Below are 24543 nucleotides of genomic sequence, written 5' to 3'. Positions count from 1 at the left end.
GACCTGATGCGTGGAAAGACGTGAAAACATCGTATTTCACGGACAAGGCCACTGTAGTCCGAATGTGCCCTTTAGTAACACCTTTGCCAGCTGGAATTCGTTGCTTTTTGCTGAGAAACATGGGAAAATGGCAAGTGGTAAATAATCCAACCAAGTTCTGTTTTTAAACCGAATCTTTTCCCCAGGAGAGAGAGCGGAGGTCGCCAGCATTTAACCTCCAAATCACCACCTTCCCCGAGAACAACAGCAGCGCTCTCCAGCTGTTCTGTCACCAGGAAGGAGTTAAGGTAGCGTGCTTGGGGGGTGCCTCCGCCAGACCGACAGCCAAGGGCTTGCTCGAATGCCAGGCTCAGTTGTAAAGGGGGTTGTGTCCTTGCGCCAGGGATAGAATCGGTTTCCATGAGATACCTCCCGTCCCTTCACTCGATGTTGAAAGTCATAGTTTGTTTATTTTTTAAAGGGTCACCACATGTTACTTTATTTTGACCCATGTCTTTAAATGAGCAGAGACTTGGGAAGTAGCCTTGAGTGCAGACCCCAGCTTTGCCACTGCCCCGGCCTGGCCTGTAAACTTCTGGGCCTCGGCCTCTTTGCTGTGAAACCCAAATGGCAATACCCACACCGTGGCGCAGGGCGACGATGAGATTCGATAATGAATGAACCACGTAAAGTGCCGAGCACAGGGCCTGGCATGCAGTAAGTGCTGTGCAGTTGGTGGCTGTGGTGGCTGTGACGGCCCGGTGCTTGCCCTGTGCCTGGAGCCCTGCTGGGCCCCGTGGGCAGTGTCTTTCTGACCCACACAGTTCCATGGGCCTTTCTAGAACGCAGTGTTTGTGCTGCTGTAAAACTCGGCAAACAAGCAACAGTCACATCTTTCCCCGTCACTCCCCAGAGGAAGAGCTGGGTGCCAGCTCGGCCCTGCTGCAGGTATGACAAGGGAGGAGCGAGCGTGCGGTCTTACCAAGACCAAAGGTCATGGCGCTAGAAATTGGTGTGGATGGTCTTTGCAGCTCACACAAAAATGAACGTTGGAAATCTTTTCCAGGATGTGAATATTTCTGAACTTATGAAGAAATTAGATATCCTTGGCGATAACGGGGTAACTATGCGCGATCGGTTTCTGGTTTCGTGTTCTTGTTTGATCCGAGTGTATTCTGTGTGACTTTTCTTTTGTTTTGTTTTTTATTTTTCTCTGATGTAAGAGATCTAGTAAGAACAATGTAAGGCTTTTGTATGGCCGTGTTCCTGTGTGGGGGGTGGGTCTGCATTTGTCACAGGTGGGGTTCCAAAGTGCGGGCGTCCTTATGGCCCGTGAGTACAAGGGGTAAAAAGCCTGCTACCTATTGCCCAGAAAAAAGGGTGGAATCGCTCAAGATCGCTGAAATCAGAAAGTGATACTTTTGCCTTCCTAAAAGATTGGCTTAACGGAGGCCCTGTTTCTCAGGGCATAGTGCCACTCCACGTAATGTCCTCAGCCAGAGGGACAGGAGAGGGAGCTGATTCTTGGGGTGCAGCCCAGAGAGGACCTATTCAGATTGCTTGGTGCTGACTGTCTGCACGTGGATTTGGGGTCCAGTGTAAAACGCCCTTGCCCATTTTTGTGTTTTAGAATTTGAGAAATGAAGAACAGGTTGCAATTATCCAAGCTGGAACTGTGCTTGCCCTGTGTGAAAAGGTAGAACCCAGCGGCATCTCTGTGCTCACACTGTCCCGGCTCCCAGCACCATACAAGAAACTCTACATTGGCGCCTCGCTTTGTGTGGGGAGCATGCGTGTGGTCGGCCTGTGTCTGCATGTGCACATGTGCATGCCTTCTCGTTTACGTGCTCATTGCAGAAAACCCAGGGACGCAGGAGGGAATACAAACCCCACCGAGGAAACAGCCTGCCACGTTTGGTGTATTTCCTCCTGGAAATATTCCCTCTTGCCCATTTTTGCTGTTAACTTAGTTAAAATCATACTTGACGTTGGGTTTCCATCCCACTTCATAATCCCCGCCATGTCCTTTGAAATGGCTCATAAACATCTGTCTAATGTCCCCGCCTCACTCCGCCGTGCAGTCCCACCCTGAGTGAGGGAGTCGTCCCCCAGCTGTCAGAGAGCCGGGCTGTTTCCACTTTTGCTCTTTCCACCGTCATGCAGTGGTGAACACTTTTACACATAACTTTCTATCTGCATTTTAAAATACATCCACAGGCTAGATCCAGAGTGGAATCGTTGGGCCAAGTGATAAGCACATTTGTAAGGGCTTTGGCGTTGTCAGAACAGTTTCCAGGGAAGTGGCAGCAATGGCCCTTCTACCCGGGCCTCACACGCCGATGGTTCCATGCTGGGCAGGGCGTGTTCCCACTGGAGAGCACTTTGCCCGCTGCATAGGTGAAAACCACGTGATGTCATTGCTTTAATTTTTATTTATTTGGGTGCTGGTGAAGCTGAGCTTTCTGATGTGCATCATCTATTTCCTTCTGCCTTGTGAATCGTAACTGCATTTCTTTTGAGAATTTTCCATTAAGTCTGTCCATCCATCCATCCATCCATTCACTCAACAAATACGTATTTGTTGTAATTGTTTTTCTTACTAATTTCTCTGTGTGCTTTACATATTGAAGATACTAACTCTTTGACCTATTTTTTAAAAATACATTCCTGATTTATTTGCCTTTTACATTGTTTTTGGATGTTTTAGAAACAACCCAATTTGTTATCTATCCCTGTTGAAGACCTTTTCCTTTCAAAGCACGAGTTAAACTTTAAAATGCTATTTTTGTAATGATGAGGTCTTAACAGTCTTAGTCGGGATTTGTTCCAGAATCTTTGGGAGGGCATTTAAAATGTAAATCGTTTCCTTCCTTGAGCATCTGCCCATTCCCCACAATCGAGTAGAGGGCACTTAGCAGGCTGAAGGCCAAACCTTGCCCAAGGTCACACGGTTAGGAAGTGGTGACACAGGCTTGACCGGGGCTGGCTTTCTCCTGCTCCCGTCAGGTCACCTGGCTGAGCCTGCTTCCCCAGGTGCGCGTGGGGCGTGAGGATTCACACCTGCTGGCCGGTGGGCCGGTCAGGTGCAGGTGACTGGTACACGGCGGGGCACAGGGGACCTATTCAGAACATCCCTTTTCGTCAGCAAAACCCAATGTGGCTGTCCCCTCCTGCAGCAGTGCTTTCTATAGTGCTCCCTGAAGTGCTGAGTAAACACACAGGACTCAGTTTATCCAATGTGCACTTGGACGCTTCCTGGGAGAGAGGGCCCCGGGCGTCGGGCGCGGAGCACAGCCTTGGAGGCTGCGGAGGTGCCGTGTCCGCCCGCTCCCGCCTCGGTGCCGGGGAGGCCCCTCCTGGCATGGGTCTCGGCCCGCCACTTGCCAGCTGCAGGGGCCCTGGCAGGGTCGTCACTCTATCTCCCCAGGCCACTCGACTGGCCGTCCTGGTGCCTTGCAGGGTTAGTGTCAGGACACCAGGTATTTAAATGGAACCAAACCAAACATGGCCACCTGGTTAAATTAAACACTTTAAACACTTGGGTTCACACTTGGTTCCTGCAGGTGCTCAGTCGATGCTTGTGGACCAGGTGAGCCAAGAGCAGGCAATGCCCGTGACTCAGGGTGGGTGGTTGCAGGGGGGCGGGGGCGTTGGTGGGATGCCGTCTCCCCGTCCCCAGAGTCTCCTTAGGGGCCAGGGCGGCAGACGGCAGGAGGTTGCTGGCCTCAGTGAGAGCTGCCCTTGCAGGGGGCTGTGTCTTCCCAGCCGAGCCCTTCCTGGCACACTGTCCCCGTGCCCAACAGACGGCAGGTGTCTAGGCCCCACACCTTAAGTCCTCAGTGCCGCCATCTGGCCTCCGAGCAAGACGAGCATCTCCCTTTCATGGCTGAGAAAACGGGGCATGCCTGGTGTCCGGCTCTGTCTGCTTTGACCCCTGGCTGCCTGTCAGCCTCCCACCTCCCGCCTCCGTGCTGCCTCTCTGTGCAGACCACCAGAACCTCGCCAGGCTTTGTGCCCCGCAGGCCAGAGAGTGGCGCGGGCCACCTGCCGGCTCCTCACAGACCCCAGGAGGGCGTGCGGGGCCCTGACTCTGCACGCGGTGCGGAAGAGCCCGCTCCCTATCTGGGACAGTCTTTAGGGACCGGATGGACACCGGTGGCTCCTCAGATCGGGATCTGGTAGACACTGCTGTGTGTGTCTGGGAATAAAGGTCAGAGAGGCGTGGGAGTCGCTGCAATCTCCCCGCGTGGAGGGCATGTTGGCCCTGTGCGCACGCCTCAGGAAGAGAAGCGGCCACCGTGCAGGCCGGAGACTGGCCAGCAGGACGCCCCGAGCGTGTGGCAGGACAGCTCGGGGGACCAGCGGTCCACTCTGCCTGGGACTGAAGGCTTTCCTGGGACGTGGCAATTTCAGTGCTAAAGCAGGGACATTCGTGGGCAGACAGGGACAAGCTAGTCACCCTCGAACTGACACGCACTGCATGAAAGCTTGCAGAGGGGACCGGGCCCCTGCAACGTCACTACCAGAGGAGGCTTGGTTAAGGACTCAGTCAACCCCTGCCCCACCAAATACACCTCGTTTGTAAAAATTGCCATACAAGAAAGTGGTCCTTCAATACTGGTATCTGAACGAACTGAAGTCAACTTCAATGTTCTCTTAGAAGCACAAAGCCGATTTCTTAGCGAATAAGTGAAGTGCTACCCAAACTGGTGAGGGATGTCCTAAGATGTTCCTGTGATGATATTGCTGCAAGAGCCTCTCCCCCGGGTGCGTGCCTTCCTCCTCACCCTCGGTGAAGCCCTGTGCGTCTTGAGGGTGCAGGCAAACAAGCCGTGCCTACCTTGGCAGCCCCCCAGACCCGCTCTGGTTAGCCGAGTGCAGGGTCAGGGACCAGGCCTTGCTCCCCTGGGCCCGTGGCATGTGCCCACAGAGAAGCCGAACCATAAGACACCGTAGGGTTGTGCCTCATCATTCTTCACACCTCTTCTCTCAAGTTCAAAACCAACTGAGAAAGAGACACGGACTCAGAGAGGTGGAAATGTGTTAACGTCCGGGTTCCCGCGGGCAACAGCGGACTGGAGAAAGCAGCACAGGCCTGCGGCCGCAGCCAGACTTTGTACTTGTTGGCACCCCGTCGGGCCTTGGGACCCTCCCTGCAGGGAGAGGAGGGAGACCCCACTAGCCGAGGGGGATCTGGGTCCTGGCCCTGAGCAGCCCTGGCGTGGGGTGCAGGGAGCTGCCTCCAGCCTGCAGCCCCAAAGAGGACGCCAGTTCCCCCTCGCTGCCCCTGCCCCAGACCCCCTGTCCTGGGCTGGCGCAGAGCCGCGGGCAGCGCGTGACTCCCAGAGTGCTCGGGGCTCTGTAAATACCTGGCCGGACGCTTTGATGTTAAATTCTCGACCTCCCATGGCCCAGAGGCTCACGGCCAGCTCCCTCTGCTCCTGATAGCCGAAAGGGACCTGCCAAGTTTATGTTTCATATGCCCAATATACATATATTTCCAAACAGCAGCAAATAAAACTCAACACCATGTTCTACAGAAACAGCCCCGAGAGCAGCTTGTTATGATTCAAAATTGAAATTTTTCCCCATTTTAATTTTATCCATTTTATGACTACTTGCATTAGGATATTAAAAATGAAATATTTTTAATTCCCCATCAAAAATATGCTTATCTATTTCTAAGCACCCGCAGTCCTCTCAGCGATGTTTGAGGAAAGGCTGCGTGGGGGCCTGCCGCTGGCCCGGGAGCCCTCGCGGGGCCAAGTTCACTCGGACACGAGGGCGGAGCCTCTGGCGGGTCAACTTGGGTCCCTCCGCAGAGCCAGCACATACCCGCGCCGGACTTCCGCGCCCTCACAGCCCCTCGCCCCCCCCCTCCCCCCCACTCCGTGTCTGTGAGGCACCCGCTGTGTGCCGGCCCCTGGGCCAAGCAGGGAAGTTCAACAGAATGAGTCAGATGGTGGGTGGTCCCCACCCCCAGGGACTGGTAGGGGAGGGCAGCACAGTGGCACCTGCCAGGTGAGTGCCATGACAGGCATTCTCAAGATGGCTGGCGTGGGTATCCCTGGACAGCAGGTGACTCCATGGACCCAGGAAGCAGGGCAGGCTTCCTGGAGGAGGTGACAGCTAACTCAGGGCCTGAAGGCTGAGTGACGATAGCCCAGTAGAGGCCTGGGGCTGGGAGAGGCAGGGGTGCTCCAGGCGGAGTGGATAGCAGGCGCAGGGGCCCTGGGGTGAAGGAAGGCTTGGCTTGTGGGAGGAGCCACACGAAGTTCAGGATGACCAGAGCCCGGTTTGGGGCAGGGAGGGGAGAGTGATGAGTCTGGGGCCTTGTCCCTGTTGCCAGGAGCAAGGGATGTCCTTGGCAGGCTCCAGGCAGGAGCAGGAAGTTGCAGGAGCAGGAAGTTCCATGAGCAGACGCATGTTTTCGATAGAAGGAGCTGGCTGGGGTAGAGCAGGATTTGGGGTGGGGGGAGTGTCAGACATGAGCCCGGGGCTGAGAAGGGGCCCAGGGGTGGCAATGGGGAGGGCGGGCGGTGGCAGATTTGGGAAAGGGGGAGGTGGAGCCAGTGCAGGCAGTGGAGGGAAGGGAGGGGCCCGGGGCTTGTCCCCACCTGGGGATGTGGGAGGCCAGCGGCCCTTGCTGAGGAGCCTGAGGCCCTGGAGTGAGATGTGCAGGACAGGCCTGGGCAGCCCCGGCAGGAGGGCGACTTTTCAGAGGGCAGGGGAGGGTGAGACCCCGGGGAGGGCAGAGCGTGGGGGAAGGCTGAGGGCAGGTGGCCTTGGAGGGAGGAGCTGCCGCCAGAGAAGGAGGAAAACAAAGAGGAAAACGAGGAACGAGAGGGGCCAAGGGAGCCTGGGCTGCTGCTTCAGCAGCGAGGAGGTTGGGGACGCTATTCATACCTGCGGGCAAACCTGGCCACCCCTGCTGCCTGTGACGCCCCCACCCCGCCCCACGGTCAGTCCCCTCTCGAAGGTGGGCTCCTCACAAGGACACCGCAGGCTGCACCTGCCCCGTGCTCACCCCTGGCCCGGACCCGGAAGCAATGCGGGCAGACCCCAACCCCTCACCTGCTGCTCGGGGCCCGCCCCCCGGGCCACCGGCGCCCTCAGCACTGTGCCCCTGCGCCCTGGCACGCACTCCCACCTCCTGGCACCACGCACCGGGCACCTGGGCAGTTCAGACTGGCCCGTGCTGGAGGGATGAGGGCAGCGGCTTTGGCGTCCCCCGTTCCCCACCGTGTGACCTTGGACAAGTTATTCCCTCAGCCTCCATGTCTTTACCCGCAAAGTGGGGGAGACGCCGTCTGCTCCCAGGGCAGCCATGGGAGGGTCAGACGAGGTGTCCTGCTTGAAGCGTCAGCGCGGAGTAGGCGCTCAGTGACGTCAGCGGCTCACACGCTCGCTCACTCTGCCGCCAGCTCCCAGTACACACGCTCGAGGCTGTCCACGCTCACGTCCAACCAGGCCCTGAATCCACACGTCCACACCACGGACATGTCACGGACATGTCCCCCTCACACCTAGGACGACCTGCACGTGTAGGCCTGCGCATGCACACACCACCATGCTGTGCACGTGAACAGGTGTGCGTGGCGATGCCCCAGGCCACCCTGGCACTGACGTCTGTTGGTGGCGCTGATCTGTTCAGACTATGAGACTGCGCATCCCGACGGGTGTGGTCCTCACCCGCTGCACCCCTTCCTGTCCCTGCTGTCTTCTAGTGGCTGAAGCAGATAGAAGGAACCGAGGCAGCCCTGACCCAGAAGATGCTAGACCTGGAGAAGGAGAAGGTAAAAGACTTGACCGCCGGGCTGGGGCAGAGTTCAGACAAGTCACATCTCAGAAAGGCTTGGCATGTGTTTCCACAGTTAGTTATCTGCACACATTTCTAAATTTCGCTTTTGCCCCAGTGGTTGTTCTGAGTAGTTCTCATCCATTTACTTACTCTTTGATTCACTCACTTACTCATTTAATTCATATTTTGGGAGCCTCTGCTGTGTCCAGGCGCCATGCCAGGGTTAGAGGGCCAGCAATGAACAGCAGGCTCCCTGCTGCGAGGGGTGCTCACAGGCACGCGGGGTCAAGTGCTCGTGAGCTCGAGAGAGTGCGGCCCCAGGACGTTAGGAGAGACACAGCCGTGATACAGGGGAGCTTGACCGGTGGCTCTAGGGACACACAGACAGGGAGGGCTCAAATCTTTGCTGTCCTCGAGAGCCTGGGCAACTGGACCCGAGTCTCCTCGTTGATAACTGGGGGTCCCAGTGCGCCTCGCTGGGCTGCGGGAGGAGAGATGCATGACCAGCTTTGCACAGGGCTTGGCACCTTGGGCACCTGGTAAGTGGTGGTGGTGGTTCAGCAGGGCTTCAGGCGCTGGCGGTGGTGGAAGATATTCACTGGGGCTGTGGGTATATAGGGGGAGCCATTTTACCTGGCATGGGGAGGTCAGAGAGGCTTCCCAGAAGATGCGGTTCTTGAGTTGTCAAAGACCAATTTGAATTCTTCAAGTAGAAATGGGAGGTGAAGGAAGAAGGCGGAAGGAATAGTGTAGGCCCAGAAGCAGTACGTGGTATGGAAAGAGCCCTGGACTGGCACCGGAAGGCCTGGGCTTCTAGTCCCACCTCTGCCACCATTGAACTGTGGCATCTAGGACAAGGCTTTGGGCCTCTCTGGCCTTCTGTTTCCTCATCTATAAAATGAAGTGGCTGCAGTAGGTGAGCTGTAACCCTGAAACCCTCTAATCAGTGTTAGAGAGAGGTTTGCATTGGGAGAGAGCATGCTTGCAGGAGTTAGGGAGTAGCCCAGGGGGCGGGGGAGGAGGAGAAGCGTGTGGCAATGAAACCAGTCCGGAGGTGGGTGATGCAGTTTGGGGGGGGTGCGGAACTATTGAGACAGTGTTCAGGGGCCACCGGGGTGTGACAAGGGACCCTAGAAGGAATCCTGCGATGTGGGCTTCGGTTCGACCTGGTTCCTTCATTGTAGTCAGGCCTCTAAGAGGAAGAGGGGCAGGAAGGGCTGGGGCAGTGTGGACCGTGGCTCCCAGGTGTGGCTGTGAGGGAAGCCCCAGGCAGTGAGGCTCCCGCTGGGGTGTCCAGAGGGGAGCGAGCAGGGAAGGGCATCCCGTCCCTTCTCACCCTGGTGTCCCCAGTGCGGTGACACTGCTACTCTCTAGCAAAGGTGAGTAGTTGGCTTTGGAGAGCCTCGCTGTCGCGGGTTCTCGTGCTGACCGTTGTCCCTGACAGGCGCCTCCCTCTCTCCCAGGACCTGTTCAGCAGGCAGAAGGGCTACCTGGAGGAGGAGCTGGACTACAGGAAGCAGGCCCTCGACCAGGCTTCCCTGGTAGGACCAGAAGTGGGTTTGGCGCGTTGGCTCTTGGACTCCGCAGCAGAGGCTGCTTTCTCCTTCGGGGCTGAAACTGCCTTTAGGGCCCTGCCCAGGCCACCCAGGGGTGACAAAAATGCCATCTCCATGCTGCAGCTAGAATGACCATACCCACTGTCACTTTTTCCAAATCAATCACTATTTAAAAAATATTCAAAATTCCTTTGATGATTTTCTTAGACATGCTTATTAAATTCTAGTAATCGTTTGAGATGAACGGGAAGAAACGGTCTTTCTAATATGTCTGTTTATACTTAAATATTCATTTATTTGTACTGAAAGTTGTCCCGAATCGAGTTTTCCTATAAATAGGAAAAAGAGCTGGTCACAAAGGAACAGAGAGGTAAAGCAATGAGATGGCACCCATGATTGTCAGAACAAAAGTGACAGTTATGAAGCCCTATCCTAGGCGATGTTGTGTTTGGGTCACAAAATTTGTTCTGGGCTCCCTGGTGATCAAAGCACAGTGGGATGCTGTTCGGGTTCATATGTCCTCATGCTCAAAGCCACGCGCTTCTGGCACTGAGAGTTGCTCTCCCAGGGGGTGGCCGGTGTGGACGGAGATAATACACAGTTCCAGGTGTCCCCACAGCAGAGAATTTAGACTTCAACTCTGCTCCGTATGTGGACAGGCTAGGGTAGTATACAAAGTCTGAGCAGATCTTTTCCCAGACCATTTGTAGTTAAAATCATTTTACAAAATGGGTTTGCACCTAAGAAATGCAGAGTCAATAACTAAAAAACAACTTTCAAGCCCTAGTTTCCATGAGGGCCTCTGGGAAGACAGAGAGCAGTAGCCTGGGCTTAGTGCACGTGGACAGGAGGTTCCTGAGGCTGGTCCACGACACCGACCCTGGGCTCTGAGGCTCGAATCCCACGGGGCCAGGAGCAGGAGACGAGGAGGGTCAGCATGGATGAAGCCGTATCGAGACACGACATTTCCCTTTCCGTTCTTACTCATGGGCACATGACGTTTTGACAGTGTTGAGGGCACTTAATAAATGAAAACATTTTTATCTATACTCTGGCCCATCTTTTGCCCTCTTTAATCTTTTTGATTTTCTTTGATTTCAGCTAGGGTTGGTCCTTTTGCAAACACCCCAAAGGACAGGCTGTCCCTGTCACACAACCCTGCCTTCCCCTACCATTTCCCAAGAAACTCTGAAGAATGCAATTTCAGGAGATGTTACAGGAACCTGGGGCCCCCCAAAAGGGTGTTGTAATAGAATAAGTTTGGAAAACTCTTGCGGACTTCTTGGGTCCTTAATATGCTAAAGGATGGGTTGAGACTTCAAGAGGAACATGAGCAAGCAGTTTGCCAAGTTCACTGGGTCTTGGGACCCTGTCTTCAAGGAACATCTTGCAGAACTGGTGTTCCCAAACACATTTTGGGATGCCTTGGGGTACACCCTCCCTTTGTGTAGGTGACATCTGCCGGAAGGCCTGAGGGATTGTCAGGGTGCTGGTTCTGAGACGAGACCCCTCTGGGTACTGGAGCTGCCTCCATGTAGAAGCTGCATTCACACCCAAAGAATGTCCCTAAGCCTCCCATTGGGTTTCACACGACTAGATAGGAGTTCTGACGTGGCACTAGCCGATCAGGAACAGTCAGGGGGAGAGACACTTGGAGAGCGTGGCTGGACAGCAGGTGCCAGATGCAAGCCTGTGTTCCTCTGCCATGCAGCAGAGCGAGGACTGAGTGAGGTGGGGCTGGAGCTTCCAGAACTGGGCAGTGGGTTTCCATCTGGAAGCTGGCCACATGGGGTCTCCTAGGAGCTCGGCTGCTGGATGGGGAGGGATGAGCCAGCAGGCACCAGCGCGCTCCTGCCCCCTGTGGAGCCCACACGGGGACCCACAGTGCTGCCTGTAGACAGGCTGCAGCCTCCTGATCTCCCAGGAGCAGCCGCTGGGGCAGCAGAGGCATAGGGGATGGCGCCTGTTGGTTAAAATCAGTCTGGTCCGAGACGGCTGGGAAGCCAGCGGGCAGTTAGAGCAGCCTGCGGAAACCAGAGGAGACTGGAGGAGCCGGCAGCCACGACGGGGTTGCGGGTTAACCCCGCCTCGGTGGCAGTTTTGTCCACACTGGTGTATCATCCATGGTTCCTCCAAAGAGAAGTAGCTGCTCTTCAGTAAGTGGTGTGGGTGGGGATTTAGGGAATCATTCTCTCTTTTGTCCTTAGATATCTTTATAAGGTAACTAAATTTAAGTGTTTTGCCGTGAAGTTGAGAAGTTACGTCCTCTAATGAGTAAAACGTGGAACTTTCACGAGGACTGACCGCTACTGTCCCATTCGGCTTTGCTAACAGAGGGTGTCTTGCTGGGGGCGGTGACAAGCTCTTTGCTTTGGCCTGAAGTTGCATTGCTAGCGCAGCTGAAAACCAAAGGTGCGCAAATCGAGCCATATTTCCCCTTTGGTTCCCATGACAACAGGGGAGGTTTGTTCCCAAGGTGAGGAGAGTCAAGCGGAAACCAAAGGTAAAATAAAAACCAGGTGGATCAAACCCCTGTTTGAGGCGCACATTTTAAGGGGAGGCTACAAGTATTTCTTCTTCTTGCCCTCGCCCCCCTTGTACAGAGTAAGGGTGTCTGGGTTTAACAGAGCAAAAATGCTCCTGATAGCCTGTGCCCAGGCCCAGGGACACCCGTACCGCCTGCCCTGGGGCTGTTCGCCACTGCGCGTGGCCCCTGTGTGCCCCCCTCCCTCCTGGTGTCACTGGCCCACTCTTTGTCACCTTCCCCTGTCTGTGTGATTTGGGCCGCTCAGAAAATCCAGGACCTGGAGGCCACGCTGTACACGGCGCTGCAGCAGGAGCCGGGCCGGAAGGCGGGCGAGGCGCTGAGCGAGGGCCAGCGGGAGGACCTGCAGGCTGCCGTGGAGAAGGTGCGCAGGCAGATCCTGAGGCAGAGCCGCGAGTTCGACAGCCAGATCCTGCGGGAGCGCATGGAGCTGCTGCAGCAGGCCCAGCAGGTAGGGGCGCCAGCCCCGCCCCCGCCCAAGCACCCCACCGCCCCCGTGGGCGCCAGCACCTCTGAGGGGCCCTGGGGTCCCAGGCGTGCTCAGCAGAGAGGGGCAGCAAAGCAAGTTTCTGTGAAGCAAGATCTGTTCCCTCATGGGTTCCCGTCACCCTCGGGTGTCTCCCTCCCCCGGCTGGGGAGGACGGGCGGGGGTGGGGGGAGCCTGGGACGTGATAGACGCAGGGAGAGAGGGAAACAAACCAGGGCGGCTCTCCCCTCGGCCCCTCCTCCGGCACCCTACGGCACCCCACTCTGCTTCCCAGCCGGACGCCTGCAGCCAGGAGGCATTGGCTGGACCTTTCGCTTTTTAGCTGTATTTTCAGAGGATGGCTAATTTGAGGATTGAGCGTAGAAGCTATGCCAGTTGTAATTCCAAAAACCTTGATCTCCAAGGCTTGCTGTCCTAAGCGAGTTTCATGTGCTTCCGCGCACATGGAGCGAGGCGTCCGGACTCCTGAGTCAGCCCAGGAGAGAGGAGCAGCGGCCGCGCTCACCGCCGTCGGCCATGGGTCCCTGCACCGATACTTTATCTCATGGTGTCCCTGGGGGTGGGGGGGCACACTGTGATGTCCATTTTCCTGATGAGACGACTGAGGCTTGGGGAGGTTAACCCGTGTGCCTGAAGATCACCCAGCTAGTGAGGAATCCAGTGGGGAAGAATCTAGATTACTGGTGGGGAGGGATGTCACAGAGGGATAAAACAAGGTGGGGAAGGATCTAGATTACTGGTGGGGAGGGATGTCACAGAGGGATAAAACAAGGTGGCAGGGCGGGCAGAGACACAGAGAGAGGTTAATTTATTTTCAGGAATTGGTTCACGCAACTGTAGAGGCTTAGCAAGTCCGAAGTCTGCAGGGCAGGCTGGCAGGCTGGAAACCCAGGGAAGGGCTACAGGTCGAGTCCAGACCTCCTCCTCGGGGGCTGTGTGGGGGGGTCATTCTTTCTCTTAAGGCCTCAGCTGGTCGGATGAGGACCACCCACGTTAGGGAGGGTCACCTGGTTTACTAAGAGTCTACTGATTCAGGTGTTTATCTTATCTGAAAAATATCTTTATGGAAACACCTAGAATAATGTTTGACCAAATATCTGGGTACTGTGGCTTAGCCAAGTTGACACATAAAGCTAACTGTCGCCACCATGAAAGGGGAAGAGCATCCAGGCAGCAGAACAGCACGGTGTGGTCAGCTTAGTGGGGCCAAGTGGCTGAAAGCACAGATGCCGGCACCGGGCGGCCTGGCTTTGAACTCTGGCTGTCCCACTTACTAGCCATGTGGCCTTGGACAAATTACTCAACCTCTCTAGGCCTCAGCTCCCTCATGGGGATGAGGATGATGCCTGCCTCACTGGGACATGGCAAGGTCTAGGTGATTACTGCGTGTCGAATGCTCTTGCTAGAGCAGGTGCTGGGACCTTCGCCGGGTGCAGACCGCGGGTGGCTGGAGCAGGCGCGGCCTTGGCGACAGGCGCTGGCTTGTACCCAGTGCCCAGCACAGGGCCTCCTTTTCAGGACTTGCTGCCTGCACGTGTAGTGAATAAGGGACTGATTTTGTGTTCAGGAAATCCGGTTCAAAGCAGAGCAACACTTGTGTATTGGAGCCAAAAAAGTCATTACTTCACCTGAGGAGTCACATCTCGTGGAATGTGCGGCACACGGTGGCCTGCACAGAATGCAGATGGGCCAGCGAGCACCCGTAAGACACGGGCAGTGCCACGCTCAGCGGTGACTCCTGGAAAAGCCCTTCATGGCACATGCTGAGAAATGAACCCGGGATCTGGGTGATTAAAAAGGATGCAAAAAGCAAAAAGCAAGTCATGGTGGTCATCTCCCTGCTCGGCAGCCTGAGGACCAGCATCCCTTAAAGAAAAACGTCATTTAAACACTTCGTGCAAGTGTTTTGGAGCATTTGTGTAAAATACTATAGGACAAATCCCTTCCTTTTATAGTTCTCCTGGAATCTGTGTAGTAAATCGCAGGGGGAAGATTGGCCTGTAGGTTAATCAGGGCTGAGATTTGCTTTTCCTTAATCTTCGGGTCATTTTCAAATTAGTTGAGAATTCTCCTGAAGGCAATTCATAGACAGCCTTCCTCCCACTGAATGTTAAAACTGCCCTGATCTCGCTTTTATTAAGATACACTGATATGTGCAGATAAGCCAAAGTCAATACATTCATTCAAGAATGCATTGCTTTGAGGCCCTAATGAGATATGACATGCAACACAGTTAGCCTGGTGCATGGTAGGTGTTTGGAAAAGGAAGACTCTTTACGAAATGACACATGGACTTCAACTCGCAAGGTAGAGTGCTGTCCCCCGGCCACTCCAAGTGCGCCCATCATGCCTTGCCGTGGCATGTTGGAAACACAGGGTCTCAGGCCCCGCCCCAGGCCTGTGGAGTCAGATGCCACACTTATGAAGATCCCCAGATGATTTCTGTGCAATTAAAGTTGTTAAATTTTAGTTAGTCCTATGGCTACACGGCTGTGGGTTACGGAGAGGTGTGAGTTTCATTACCCTTTTGGTTTTGTAGGAAAATGAATTCTCTCTCCTCCTCCCCTTCCACCTCCCCCCCCCCCCCCCCCCCCGTCTCCGTGACTACAGCCGGGTAGGCCCCTGCTCCATCACCCCAGGCCGCGGAATCCAGGGGAAGGTGTTCCAGCCGCTCCCTGCTTTGAGCTCGGCTCTGGAACTGTCCCAGGGCTCTGCCTCCCCTGGCCTTGGTTTCTTTGTCTGAGCAGCTCTAGCTCCAGGCATTACCTTGAGGGTCCCTTGTCACCCTGCACCGGGTGGAAAGGCTTGGCCAGGCTCTCCCAGAGTAACTGACCAGGCCGGGACATGGGCTGACTGTCGCTGCCCCTCCCTACTGAGCGCCACAAGCAACAGCGGCAGGAGGCAGGGTCCCTGGCCAGCCTCTCGCTGCCTTCGTAAAGGATGCGCAGACTTCACTGGATGTTTCCTTTAGCAGAATTTCCTGGAGGTGGGGCAGCTAGGTGTGGTTCCCAGGCAGAAGGGAGGTCTTCCTTACGCACAGCACAGCACAGCATGGCCGGGCGTCCTGGCCACATGCTGCCCGTTTCTGCTCTGGCCTGAGCGCCGGCTGCCTGCTTTGGGCCGGATAGACCTTTCCAGTGTGCGAGGACGTCACTGTTGCCTTTTGCCTCACATCCGGCCCACAGAACGCAGCGACGCCCATCGCCTGGCCCCAGCTGGCATTTGGGGTTTCCAGCCCTGTTAATGAAGGGGAAAGAGGAGGTGAAGAAATTCATCAGCCGATGGCACCTTTCCCAGCAGAATGATTCTGCCCTTTTGCAGAACATCCTGCCTGAGCGAAAGCTGGAGTTAAACCACTGGTGTCACCCCGCTGTGTCTGACCCTCTGAGGGTCTCAGGGACACTGCTCTTACGTCCTGGCCCCAGGTGGCCGGCAGGGATATCTGCTGGTATGGTGCACGATTGCAATACCCTCCCCACTTTCTCTGTCCCTGCAGAAGCCTTCCTGACACACAGCCCCACCCCTCACCCCCTGCCCCAGGCCCTCACTGGCTCCCTGGTGCCTAGAGGATAAAGTCCCGGTTGCTTAGCCTGACGTCAGAGCCTTCCCGGTGCCCATTCTGATCCCACAACGGCACTGTCCACCTCTCTCAAGAGATTCCCCCACTCAACATCACCCCACTGCCTTTTGTTTTGTTTTGAATTTTTTAACGTCTGTGTACCAAGCACTGTTCCAGGTGCTGGAGTGCAGCAGTAAGCAAACTCTTTGCTCTCAGGAAGCTTATATTCCAGTGCAGGGAGACAGACGGGGCCTAATATGTGTTGGTTGAATGAAACTCAGCCAGCCCTGTGAGTATAGATTGCTGATGCAATTTCACAGGTGAGGAGAGTGAGGCTCAGAGAGGGTAAGCAGCTCACCCAAGGTCACACAGCCAGGAAGCAGAGCTGAGATGTGAATCCAGGTCATGGGAAATTGTTAACCACTTCCGTCTGGCTCTTGGTGTACAAGTTCTGCGAAAGCGGTGGAGCCTGACACTCGGTTCCAGAGCACTTTCCCACAGGTGCCCCTTCGCTCTAGGTCCGAGGGTCACACGGCTACCACAGAAGAGTGGTTCAGGCACAGAGAGATCATGTCAGTCTCCCAAAGTCCCACGGCTGGGGCCTTTGGGCTCCAGAACCCAGGCTGCCACCCTGCCCGGAGAGGGGTGTGGGGCAGCTGCTGCCGTTGCCGACCGAGTGGCGCACGGCTTCCCACGGGCGAGAGAGGCTGGAAACGAGCTGGTGTGTAGAACTAACTCTCGGAGCACCTGCTCGGTGCCAGGCTCTGCTGAACCAGGGCCGGGCTGTGAGCCTTGCCCAGGGTCACAGACCCGAGAGTCTTTTCTCTGCTTCCCTCGGGCCAGACCTCTCTTTTGCTGCCATTGTGATCTTCCTGAAGTCAACAGCTCGTCATTTCCCTGCTTAAAACCCTTCGCTGCCCCACGGCGGCCCCAAACCTGTGAGCAGCGCACAGGGATGTTCCAGACCCTCCAAGCTCTGCCCTTCACCCCACCCCCAGGCCCCTGGCATCCTGCGCTCGCCGTTCTCGCTGCCCAAATGCCCCGCTGTGCCTTGCACCTGGCCAGCTATTAACGCTGCAGGTCCCCAGCAGGGTCCAGTGCCGCCTCCGGCCTGCAGCCCACTCGCGTCTCTCAGTGGGGGCTTCCCGGCGAGACCTTCCCTGAGCGCCCGTCCCCAGCCCCGCCCCTTCTTGATTTCTCTGCGACACTCTCATTCACCTGATTTCCTGCTGTGCGTGCTGCCATGGTCTGAGCCCTAGTCGGGCTTTAAGTTCTGCAAGGGTGGGACGCTGTCTTTCTCCCTGGGACTAACACAGGCCCGGGCATATTATATTGGGCATATTCACCAAGTGCGTGAAAGTGCCTACAGCAGGGGCTCCCCAAGTGGGGTCCCCGGACCAGCAGCACCCACATCACCTGGGGACCTGCTGGAGGTGCCCCTTCTCAGGTCCCACCCCAGACCTGCTGCGTCAGAAACTCTGGCGCGGGACCCGGCCATCTGCAGTTAGCCGGCCCTCTGGGCGGTGCTGGCTAGCAAGCGTGAGAATGGCTGCTCTACAGCGCACGGGAGGCTTCTGGGGGTCTGCGGAGGCCGCGTGTGTAGTCCTCGCCGGCGCAGATCCCAGCCCTCCTGCCTCGCGGCATCCTCTCTGTGAAGGGGATCTGCATCCACAGTCGGGCTGCCCAGGGCTGCGCCAGCCCGGCGGTTGCCTGCGGGCACCCGCACTGGAGGGACAGGGAAGCCCTGTGCACATGACAAACTGGAAAAGGTGGAATTTGCCAGGGTCCCTAACCCACCCAGGCACGTGGGTGTCTCAAGGGGAGTTCAGCAGGTGCAGTGCCGAGTAGGGTGGCCAGCTGTCCCGGTTTGCCCGGGACGGAGGGGTTTCCCAGGACTTGGGACTTTCGGTGCTAACACCAGGAAAGTGCCGGGCAAATGGAGACAGTTGGTCATCCTGGCACCTAGTGCCAAGTGGGGATCTAAGAGGGTGGCACCATCATGTACTTCCCCTGCGCCCCACACTCCCCCCAGCTCCCAGGCTGCAACTAAATAAATCTTGGACAAATATGTGACTTGGCGTCTTATTAAGTCCATGCTCTTTATTAGCCTGCCCAGAGTGCCTGCATGTTTTGGTCCAGTCTTTTATGTTTTTAAAAGATCCCATCTTAAGAGCGTACACCGCATAATTCTATTTCCATGAATTGCAAGAACAGGCATGATCCGTCATTCGTGGTAGAAGTCAGAACAGAGTTCCTTCGGGGGGCGGGGGGGGGGTTGACGGAAGCAAGGACGGACCTCCTGGGTGCTGGGGCTGCCCCGTGTCTCGTTTGGTGGTGGTGACCAGGGGTGTGCACGTATAAATGCTCACGGATAAATGCACGTATAAATGCTCACGGAGCTCCCCTCTTAGTGCCTGTATCCTTTACTGCTTCTAAGCTAGACCACAATAAGAAATGAAGAATGAGGTTTTGAATCTGGGAAACTTACTTTTTCTGACTATACCCTGATGTGTTTCAGAGAGTCCGAGAGCTGGAGGACAAACTGGAACTCCAGAAGCGGCACCTGAAGGAGCTGGAGGAAAAGGTGGGTGGTTGGAGCCCTGCCGTCCGTGCGCTTTCTTTCCAGGGGACGTTAGTGTGGAATCTTGTTTTCCCTGCGGCCAGTGCCATAATGTCCAAAGAATAGGCTCCGCCTCCAGCCCTCCTTCTCTGCCCTTCTCCAAAACCAGCACCTCTAAGAAATCAGGATCTCCTTCCATTTCCTTTCTCGTAAAGACACTGCCTTCTCAACGGCTGTCAAAAGTCCTGCTGTGTGGGGCCAACTCGTGTGTGTGTGTGTGTGTGTGTGTACTCGTGTGTGTGTGTGTGTGTGTGCGTGTGTGTCTTCCACAAAAGCCCTCCTGAATCCCGCCACTGCCACCTCACTAGGAGGATACGGTGCCCTTCTTTGTTGAGGGACGCATCAGGTTAGACTGTGACGAGGCTGGTGGCACCCCCCTGGGTGTGGGGATTGGTTATTTCCCTTGGACACATTCATTCTCGATGCCTTCTGTACGCCCCAGACCAGTTGTGTGTTCTTGGAAGACGCAGTTTCTTCTGTCCCGGGGGACATGGGACTGGCCTCTCACCTGCCTTTTGGGCGTGTCCTGCCCAGGCCCATTTATCTCTCTACCATGGCAACCATTTTGTGGGTGAGGAAACTGAGGCAGAGATAGACTGGGACACCTGTGCATGGTTTCATGGGGTGGGAGGGATGGCTGGGGTCTTCACGATTGCTGCAGCCACCCCACCTGTCCCCTCCGCCACGCGCCGCTGACGCCGGCAGACACGCGTCTCGTTCAGGTGCGTGTGCCGCAGCACCACCATGGGGCCTCCCCTTCCTCTGCCCATGCCTGGCGGCTGCGAGTCCTAGGTGGCCGGGCGCAGGCGTCCGTGGCGTCACGCGGGCAGTTCCTGCCACAGGGATAGGGCATCGGCAAATGTTTGTGGAATGAGCAAACAAATGATCGTAGATGGGTACAGAGAAGAAGCATAGTTGCATGTTTTGTGTTACCGAGCTAAGTCCAGTGTGGGGACGAGGTGGAGGGCCGCCGGCCCTGTCCCACGTGCCTGACGGGGGGACCCCAGTGTGAACCCTAACGGCAAGTGGTGTCAGCCCCGAGAAGAAGAGAGAGAGGGCATTTCTGGGCTTCACGTGGCTGAGGCCTTGTGAGAGAAGAAGCTGACTCACTCCAGGGACCAACCAGGGCCGGAGTCACCGGAGTCACCAGAAGTCACCAGAGGCAGATTTCAGGGCTGTCCACAAACGGGAGGACAGCCTGCCCCGTCCTGGAGGAGCCACATGCCCCGTGCTGAGAGCGACAGGGTTAGGATTCCACATTCTCTCACGAGAGTCGGGTGCCAGGCAGGCCATGTCATCTGCCCGCCCGGGGCCCCTGGGCCTGGCTGGCTTGCGCGGCAGCTGGGGGTCTGCACGCACGCACGGGCTGGGCTCTCCTGCAGTTCCCACGGCTCTCACGGGACCCTGGTCTAGGCTGATGCCTCGAGTCCCCCTCTGCCAGGTGCCCACTCCCCCACCAAACTCCCAGGGCTATTTTGAGGACCCAGGGGGATCTCAAGTATCATTCAGTTTAAGAATTTCTTGGGACATAAGCTGGCTTTGCAGACAGATGAGTCCAGGCTTCCCTCTGGCCCTGCCTAGCCGGGCCCTCTGCGCCAGGCCTCGGTGTTTGTTTCCACCTGCTGCCGGGAGGGAGGCTCGGTCTCCTCGGGTGCGTGTGAGGACTGAATCGGTCGAGCTCATGAAAGGTCCAGGCGGGGAGGGTGGGCCTCCAGGGCCGGTTCTTCCTACCTTCCCGTCTCCCAGGGAGCCTGACGACTTCCACTGGCAACGTGGGTCACAGAGCCAGGTGTGCCAGAAGACAGGTTTCCAGCACGACCACGGTTGTTCTTGCTGACTGAAATGTTGGAAGCCAGGTTAGAGAGGCACACGCAGGACATAACGCCGGCTGTGCCCCCGGCAGCGGACAATAGCTGGGAAATGCTTGAATCACCTTTCTGGCTCCTATTTACTCTTTTCTCAGAGCAAATGTTTGTAGACTGCTCTGTCCCCTTTTGTCACAGCAGGGAGTTGCAAAGGCCAGTGTGCGGAGCAGGAGGGATTGGCCAGGATGAACACCGGGTTGGTCTGTAGGCCAGAGACATTCCGAGATGCCTGCACGCACCTTCCTCTTCTCGTGGGCACTGCTGGCCTGAGACGGTGGGAAGTGACTCCAGCCACCACTGTCAGGGGCTCATCGGTCCCTTTGTTGCAGCCAGAGACTCTTTCCTGGCACACCCCCCGGGTGGTCTTGGCAAGTCATCCCCTTCCAGGCCTCAGTTTCCCCATGTAGCAGATGAAGGGCTGTGTGACACCCCAGGCCCCTTCTAATTCTAACTTCCAGTGACCCTAATTCTTGTTTAGAAGCTGATGGCTGTTCTTTTGGACTTTACTTTTTAAAATAAATAATATAGTGTAGATATTACCTTGTTTTAGGGAAAAAAAACAACCAAGGATTATTTTCAAAATATGATGTTTAAATATGTTTCACCTAATGACTACCAATTCTCTTCGGACAAAGCAAGTCCTGGATAAGTTAAGAAAAAAAATTCTACTTTTAAGTTGACATGTAGTTTTTCCTTCCTTTAAGGAGATTTTTTCCCCTGCTATTTTTTTTTTCTTTTTAAGAGTAGACTAATGAAATGGCACAAAAGATTTTAAACAGTGGATCTCTTGGAGGAAAGAACCCTGGCAGGGATGGTGTCGGAGGAAGGGCTGTGTGTCTCCAAGTTAGACGGGGTGACCCCGAGGGGACTGTCCTGCTTCCTGGTGTGCACGTCACAGCCTGGTCTTCGGTGGGCCAGGGACTGTCGGGACTGGCCCCCCACTAGCCGGGACTGTCTCTTTACACTGGCCTGCCCAGGCTCTGCAGCACCAAAGCGTCCTAGTCCACAGTGGGTCTCCCCGTCTGCGGTAGCCAGAGCGTGTGAAGTGCGGCGGGATCACCGGCCCGGGCGCTCGGCGCCGTCCGGGGTGGGTTTCCCGGGCGTGGGCAGCCCCGGAGCCTGTTTGCTTCCGCTTCTCTCCCCGGACCCAAGCCCAGTGTCACAGTTCTTGTAAAATGCTGTCATTGAATTCCATGCTACATATCTTACATCTTTTTTCCTTTTTCCTTTTTTTTTTTTTCCCCTCATTTTCTTTTGGTCTTATTTTATAGTTTTTGTTCCTTTTTTTGTTTTTCTCACTAGCATTCATTCTGTGGCCTTGATGACTTCCGTGAGCCGAGAACGCGGGTTGGTATCCTTTCCTTTTCACTGATAAAACGACGATTTTCTGAAAAAGGCGGCTTCCTCCCAGTCTCTGACTGTGACGTTCCTTGTGGAACATGGCCCTGGGTCCGGGTGTCCCGGTGCCTGAGGAGTTGCGCCCTTCGGAGCGAGATCAGGAAAGCTCTGTGAATAAGAAATCCCCCCGTGCACTTTCGTCCTGCAGCGCAGGCTTCTGTTTCATTCCAAAGGTTCTTTCCAGCCTGGCTTCAGTCCCTGGTGCTCCCTGGTGCCTTGCGACCAGTAAATGCTCTGTAGGGTCCAGAGCCAGTGGCTTCCAGGGCCAGGGGCTGCAGAGCAGGTGGCTGATGGGTGCAGGGCTCATGACACCAGAGCAACTGACGAGCAAACTGCGCAGGGGGCCTGTGCAGGAAGCCACCCAGCTCCCTGCCCCTTACCCCAGCTCTGTGCCCGGTCTGATGCCGCGCTGTGGGACTGCAGAGTGGAGCCGGCCGCAGCTGACCCTGCTCTGACCACTGGGCTTTGTGTGTTCCCAGGACCCAGCACCCACCCTGAGTTCCCACTTTGGCATGTAGACCCCCACGTGCTCCCTGCTGTGAGTGCCCATCGCAGGCCTGGGGTCAGCTGGGAGCCTAGACTCTAGAATTCCGCCTCTGAATCAGCCCAGGGCGAGGGCATCAGCCCATCCCTGAGCTTGGGGGATGCCCGCTGTGCCCAGCAGCTGCCTAGACCCCTCGGGCTGAGCTCTGATGCCGGGCCCCTGCCTCATGCCCACAAGGGCTTTGGTCTGGTACCTTCTGCCCCAGTGCCTGGGCCAGAAATGGGCACGTGGGAGATATTCATTCAATGTTTGTGAAATGGATAAAGGAATGATCTCAGGTCTTAGAAGACAACTTACACTCCGTCCCACCTGATGAGAGGTCGGGGTGGCCACAGGGGTTTGGGTGGGTTTTGGAGGACAGGGGATCCCAACCCTGCTGCTGCTGCTTCCCTGGACAGTGGGGGAAGGTCCCTCAGGGACAGCTTCAGGGCAGCAGTGGGGGAGGGGCAGATAAGCCAAGGGCTCCTCTAGGCACTTTAACCCTTGGTTCTTGTGTCATTTCCAATTATTTTTTAACCTTACAGGATAAAAAAAGAGTTTATGGAGCAAACTGAGTCCCTATGGCAACCCCAACCCCACTAAAACCAAAATTCTACAGCGAAATAACTTATTCAAAAGCCCAGAGACTGCAAACAGAATTCACATATATTTGACAACAACTTTAAGGGGAGGCCTTTGGACATATGGCTGGGTCCTGGCTAGCCCAAGGGGTAAGAACTCTGCAGGGACGAGGGGGATTTTATCAAACTCGGAGCCACATTCGTGTCCCAGCTGTGGCACCTTCAAGAGTCCAAGGGGGCAGAGACGTGAATTCCAGGAAACTAAGTGCAATTACCAGAAACCAAGGACCAGAGCCACGGTGCCGCCCTCGCCCCCACGCCTCGTGCCTGCCCCGGCCGCAGCGAGCGTCTCTGCCCTGTGTACATAAACCTCCACAGCCGTGCTGTGTCCACCCCGAGTCTGTCCCGGAGCGACTTGCACATGGCCCTGTGATCTGAACCCGAGTTCAAGCTCCAGTCGCAGAACCTCTAGATCTGTGCACACCGGGACTCAGCTGCGGGAGCCAGAGAGGCAGCGCGGGATTCCAGTGAGGGCTGGAGCCTTGCCCGCCCTGGAGGAGCAGACTTCGGGGACCTCAGATTTCCCGGTGGAAGCCCAGGGCTCCATCACTCTTGTGGGTGTGACGTGACAAAAGTCCCAGAGCATGACTGTCCCTGGGGCCAGGTGGAGTGAGGACTGAGAAAGTGGATGCAGTCCTTGACCAGGGCCTGCTTCGCCCGCCTTGCGTCTTGCTTATAATCTGCAGGGGCTCCAGAGAAGAGGTGCTGGGGCAGCGCCCAGGGCTCCTGCGGGACGCGGCTGCTTCCGTGGGGGTCTGACACCTGGGCCCGCTGTCACACCACGGGGAGGAAGTGCTCCCTTCCTGCTGAGGGAGGCTGCCCCTGCATGGAGCCAGGAGGGGCTGCAGGGTGTTGGAGGCCTCCCCAGAGAAGGGAAGGGCAGCCACGGAGGGCCGGACACCAGCGGGGGACAGTCCTCTGGGAGGACATTGCTGGAGAAGTGGCTCTCTGTTGTTCCTGTTGTTGTTCTTCCTGGGTAGGGCAGGGTGTCTGCAAAGGACAGGACTGTCCCCTCCCAGACTGTGGGGAGGGCAGCTTTGGAGCCAGAGTGCATGGGCTGAGGAGAAGAGCGTGGCTGGGAAGGGGAGGCCGGCCGCGTCTGTGCTGGCGAGGACGGGCCGCCCGACGGCTGGCTGCGAGCGGAAAGGCCCAGTGCTCTGCTCTTGGGCCCAGGAGCAGCCCTGTGATCTCCGGTGAGAAGAAGCTTTGGACAAAAAGGACGTGACTGAAATTCGGGCAGCTGAGGGGACCCCAGGGGGACGGTACCCGACAGAGGAGCTGACAGTTCTCAGGAGGCCAGATGCGTGGGTGGGGGACACGGTGCCCTGCACAGGGGACCCTGCCAGCCGGGAGGGCTGCCCGCACCACACCAAAGGATTTGGGGGCTCCAAGCAACCGTGCCCCAGGACAGCCAAGGAGCGCCATTCTCTTTTGAAATCCAAATCCCAAAGCACCTGCTGGCCCAGCCCCATGACTTACCAACCTTGGTGACCAAATGTGAACCAACTGATGTCTTTGCTTGAAAAACTGCGTCTGAGCAACGGAGGCAGCGGCGAGAGTGTGGGAACG

General features: G+C 56.4%; 1 protein-coding gene across 1 annotated transcript in view; it reads left to right on the top strand.

Annotated features, from left to right (window-relative positions):
• JAKMIP1 (janus kinase and microtubule interacting protein 1) overlaps positions 1–21763 on the top strand; it is a 147277-nt gene extending 125514 nt beyond the window's left edge. The window contains exons 14-21 of the mRNA XM_069495869.1: positions 186–287; positions 1046–1099; positions 1610–1675; positions 7707–7775; positions 9244–9321; positions 12129–12332; positions 18446–18511; positions 21684–21763. Coding sequence (XP_069351970.1) covers positions 186–287; positions 1046–1099; positions 1610–1675; positions 7707–7775; positions 9244–9321; positions 12129–12332; positions 18446–18511; positions 21684–21734 — 690 coding nt within the window. The 3' untranslated portion in view covers positions 21735–21763. The remainder of the gene's footprint in view (positions 1–185; positions 288–1045; positions 1100–1609; positions 1676–7706; positions 7776–9243; positions 9322–12128; positions 12333–18445; positions 18512–21683) is intronic.
• Positions 21764–24543: the final 2780 nt, after the last annotated feature.

The sequence above is a fragment of the Eulemur rufifrons genome, chromosome 20 (assembly GCF_041146395.1).
Source record: "Eulemur rufifrons isolate Redbay chromosome 20, OSU_ERuf_1, whole genome shotgun sequence".
NCBI lineage: Eukaryota > Metazoa > Chordata > Mammalia > Primates > Lemuridae > Eulemur > Eulemur rufifrons.
This window is presented reverse-complemented; position numbering and strand designations above follow the sequence as displayed.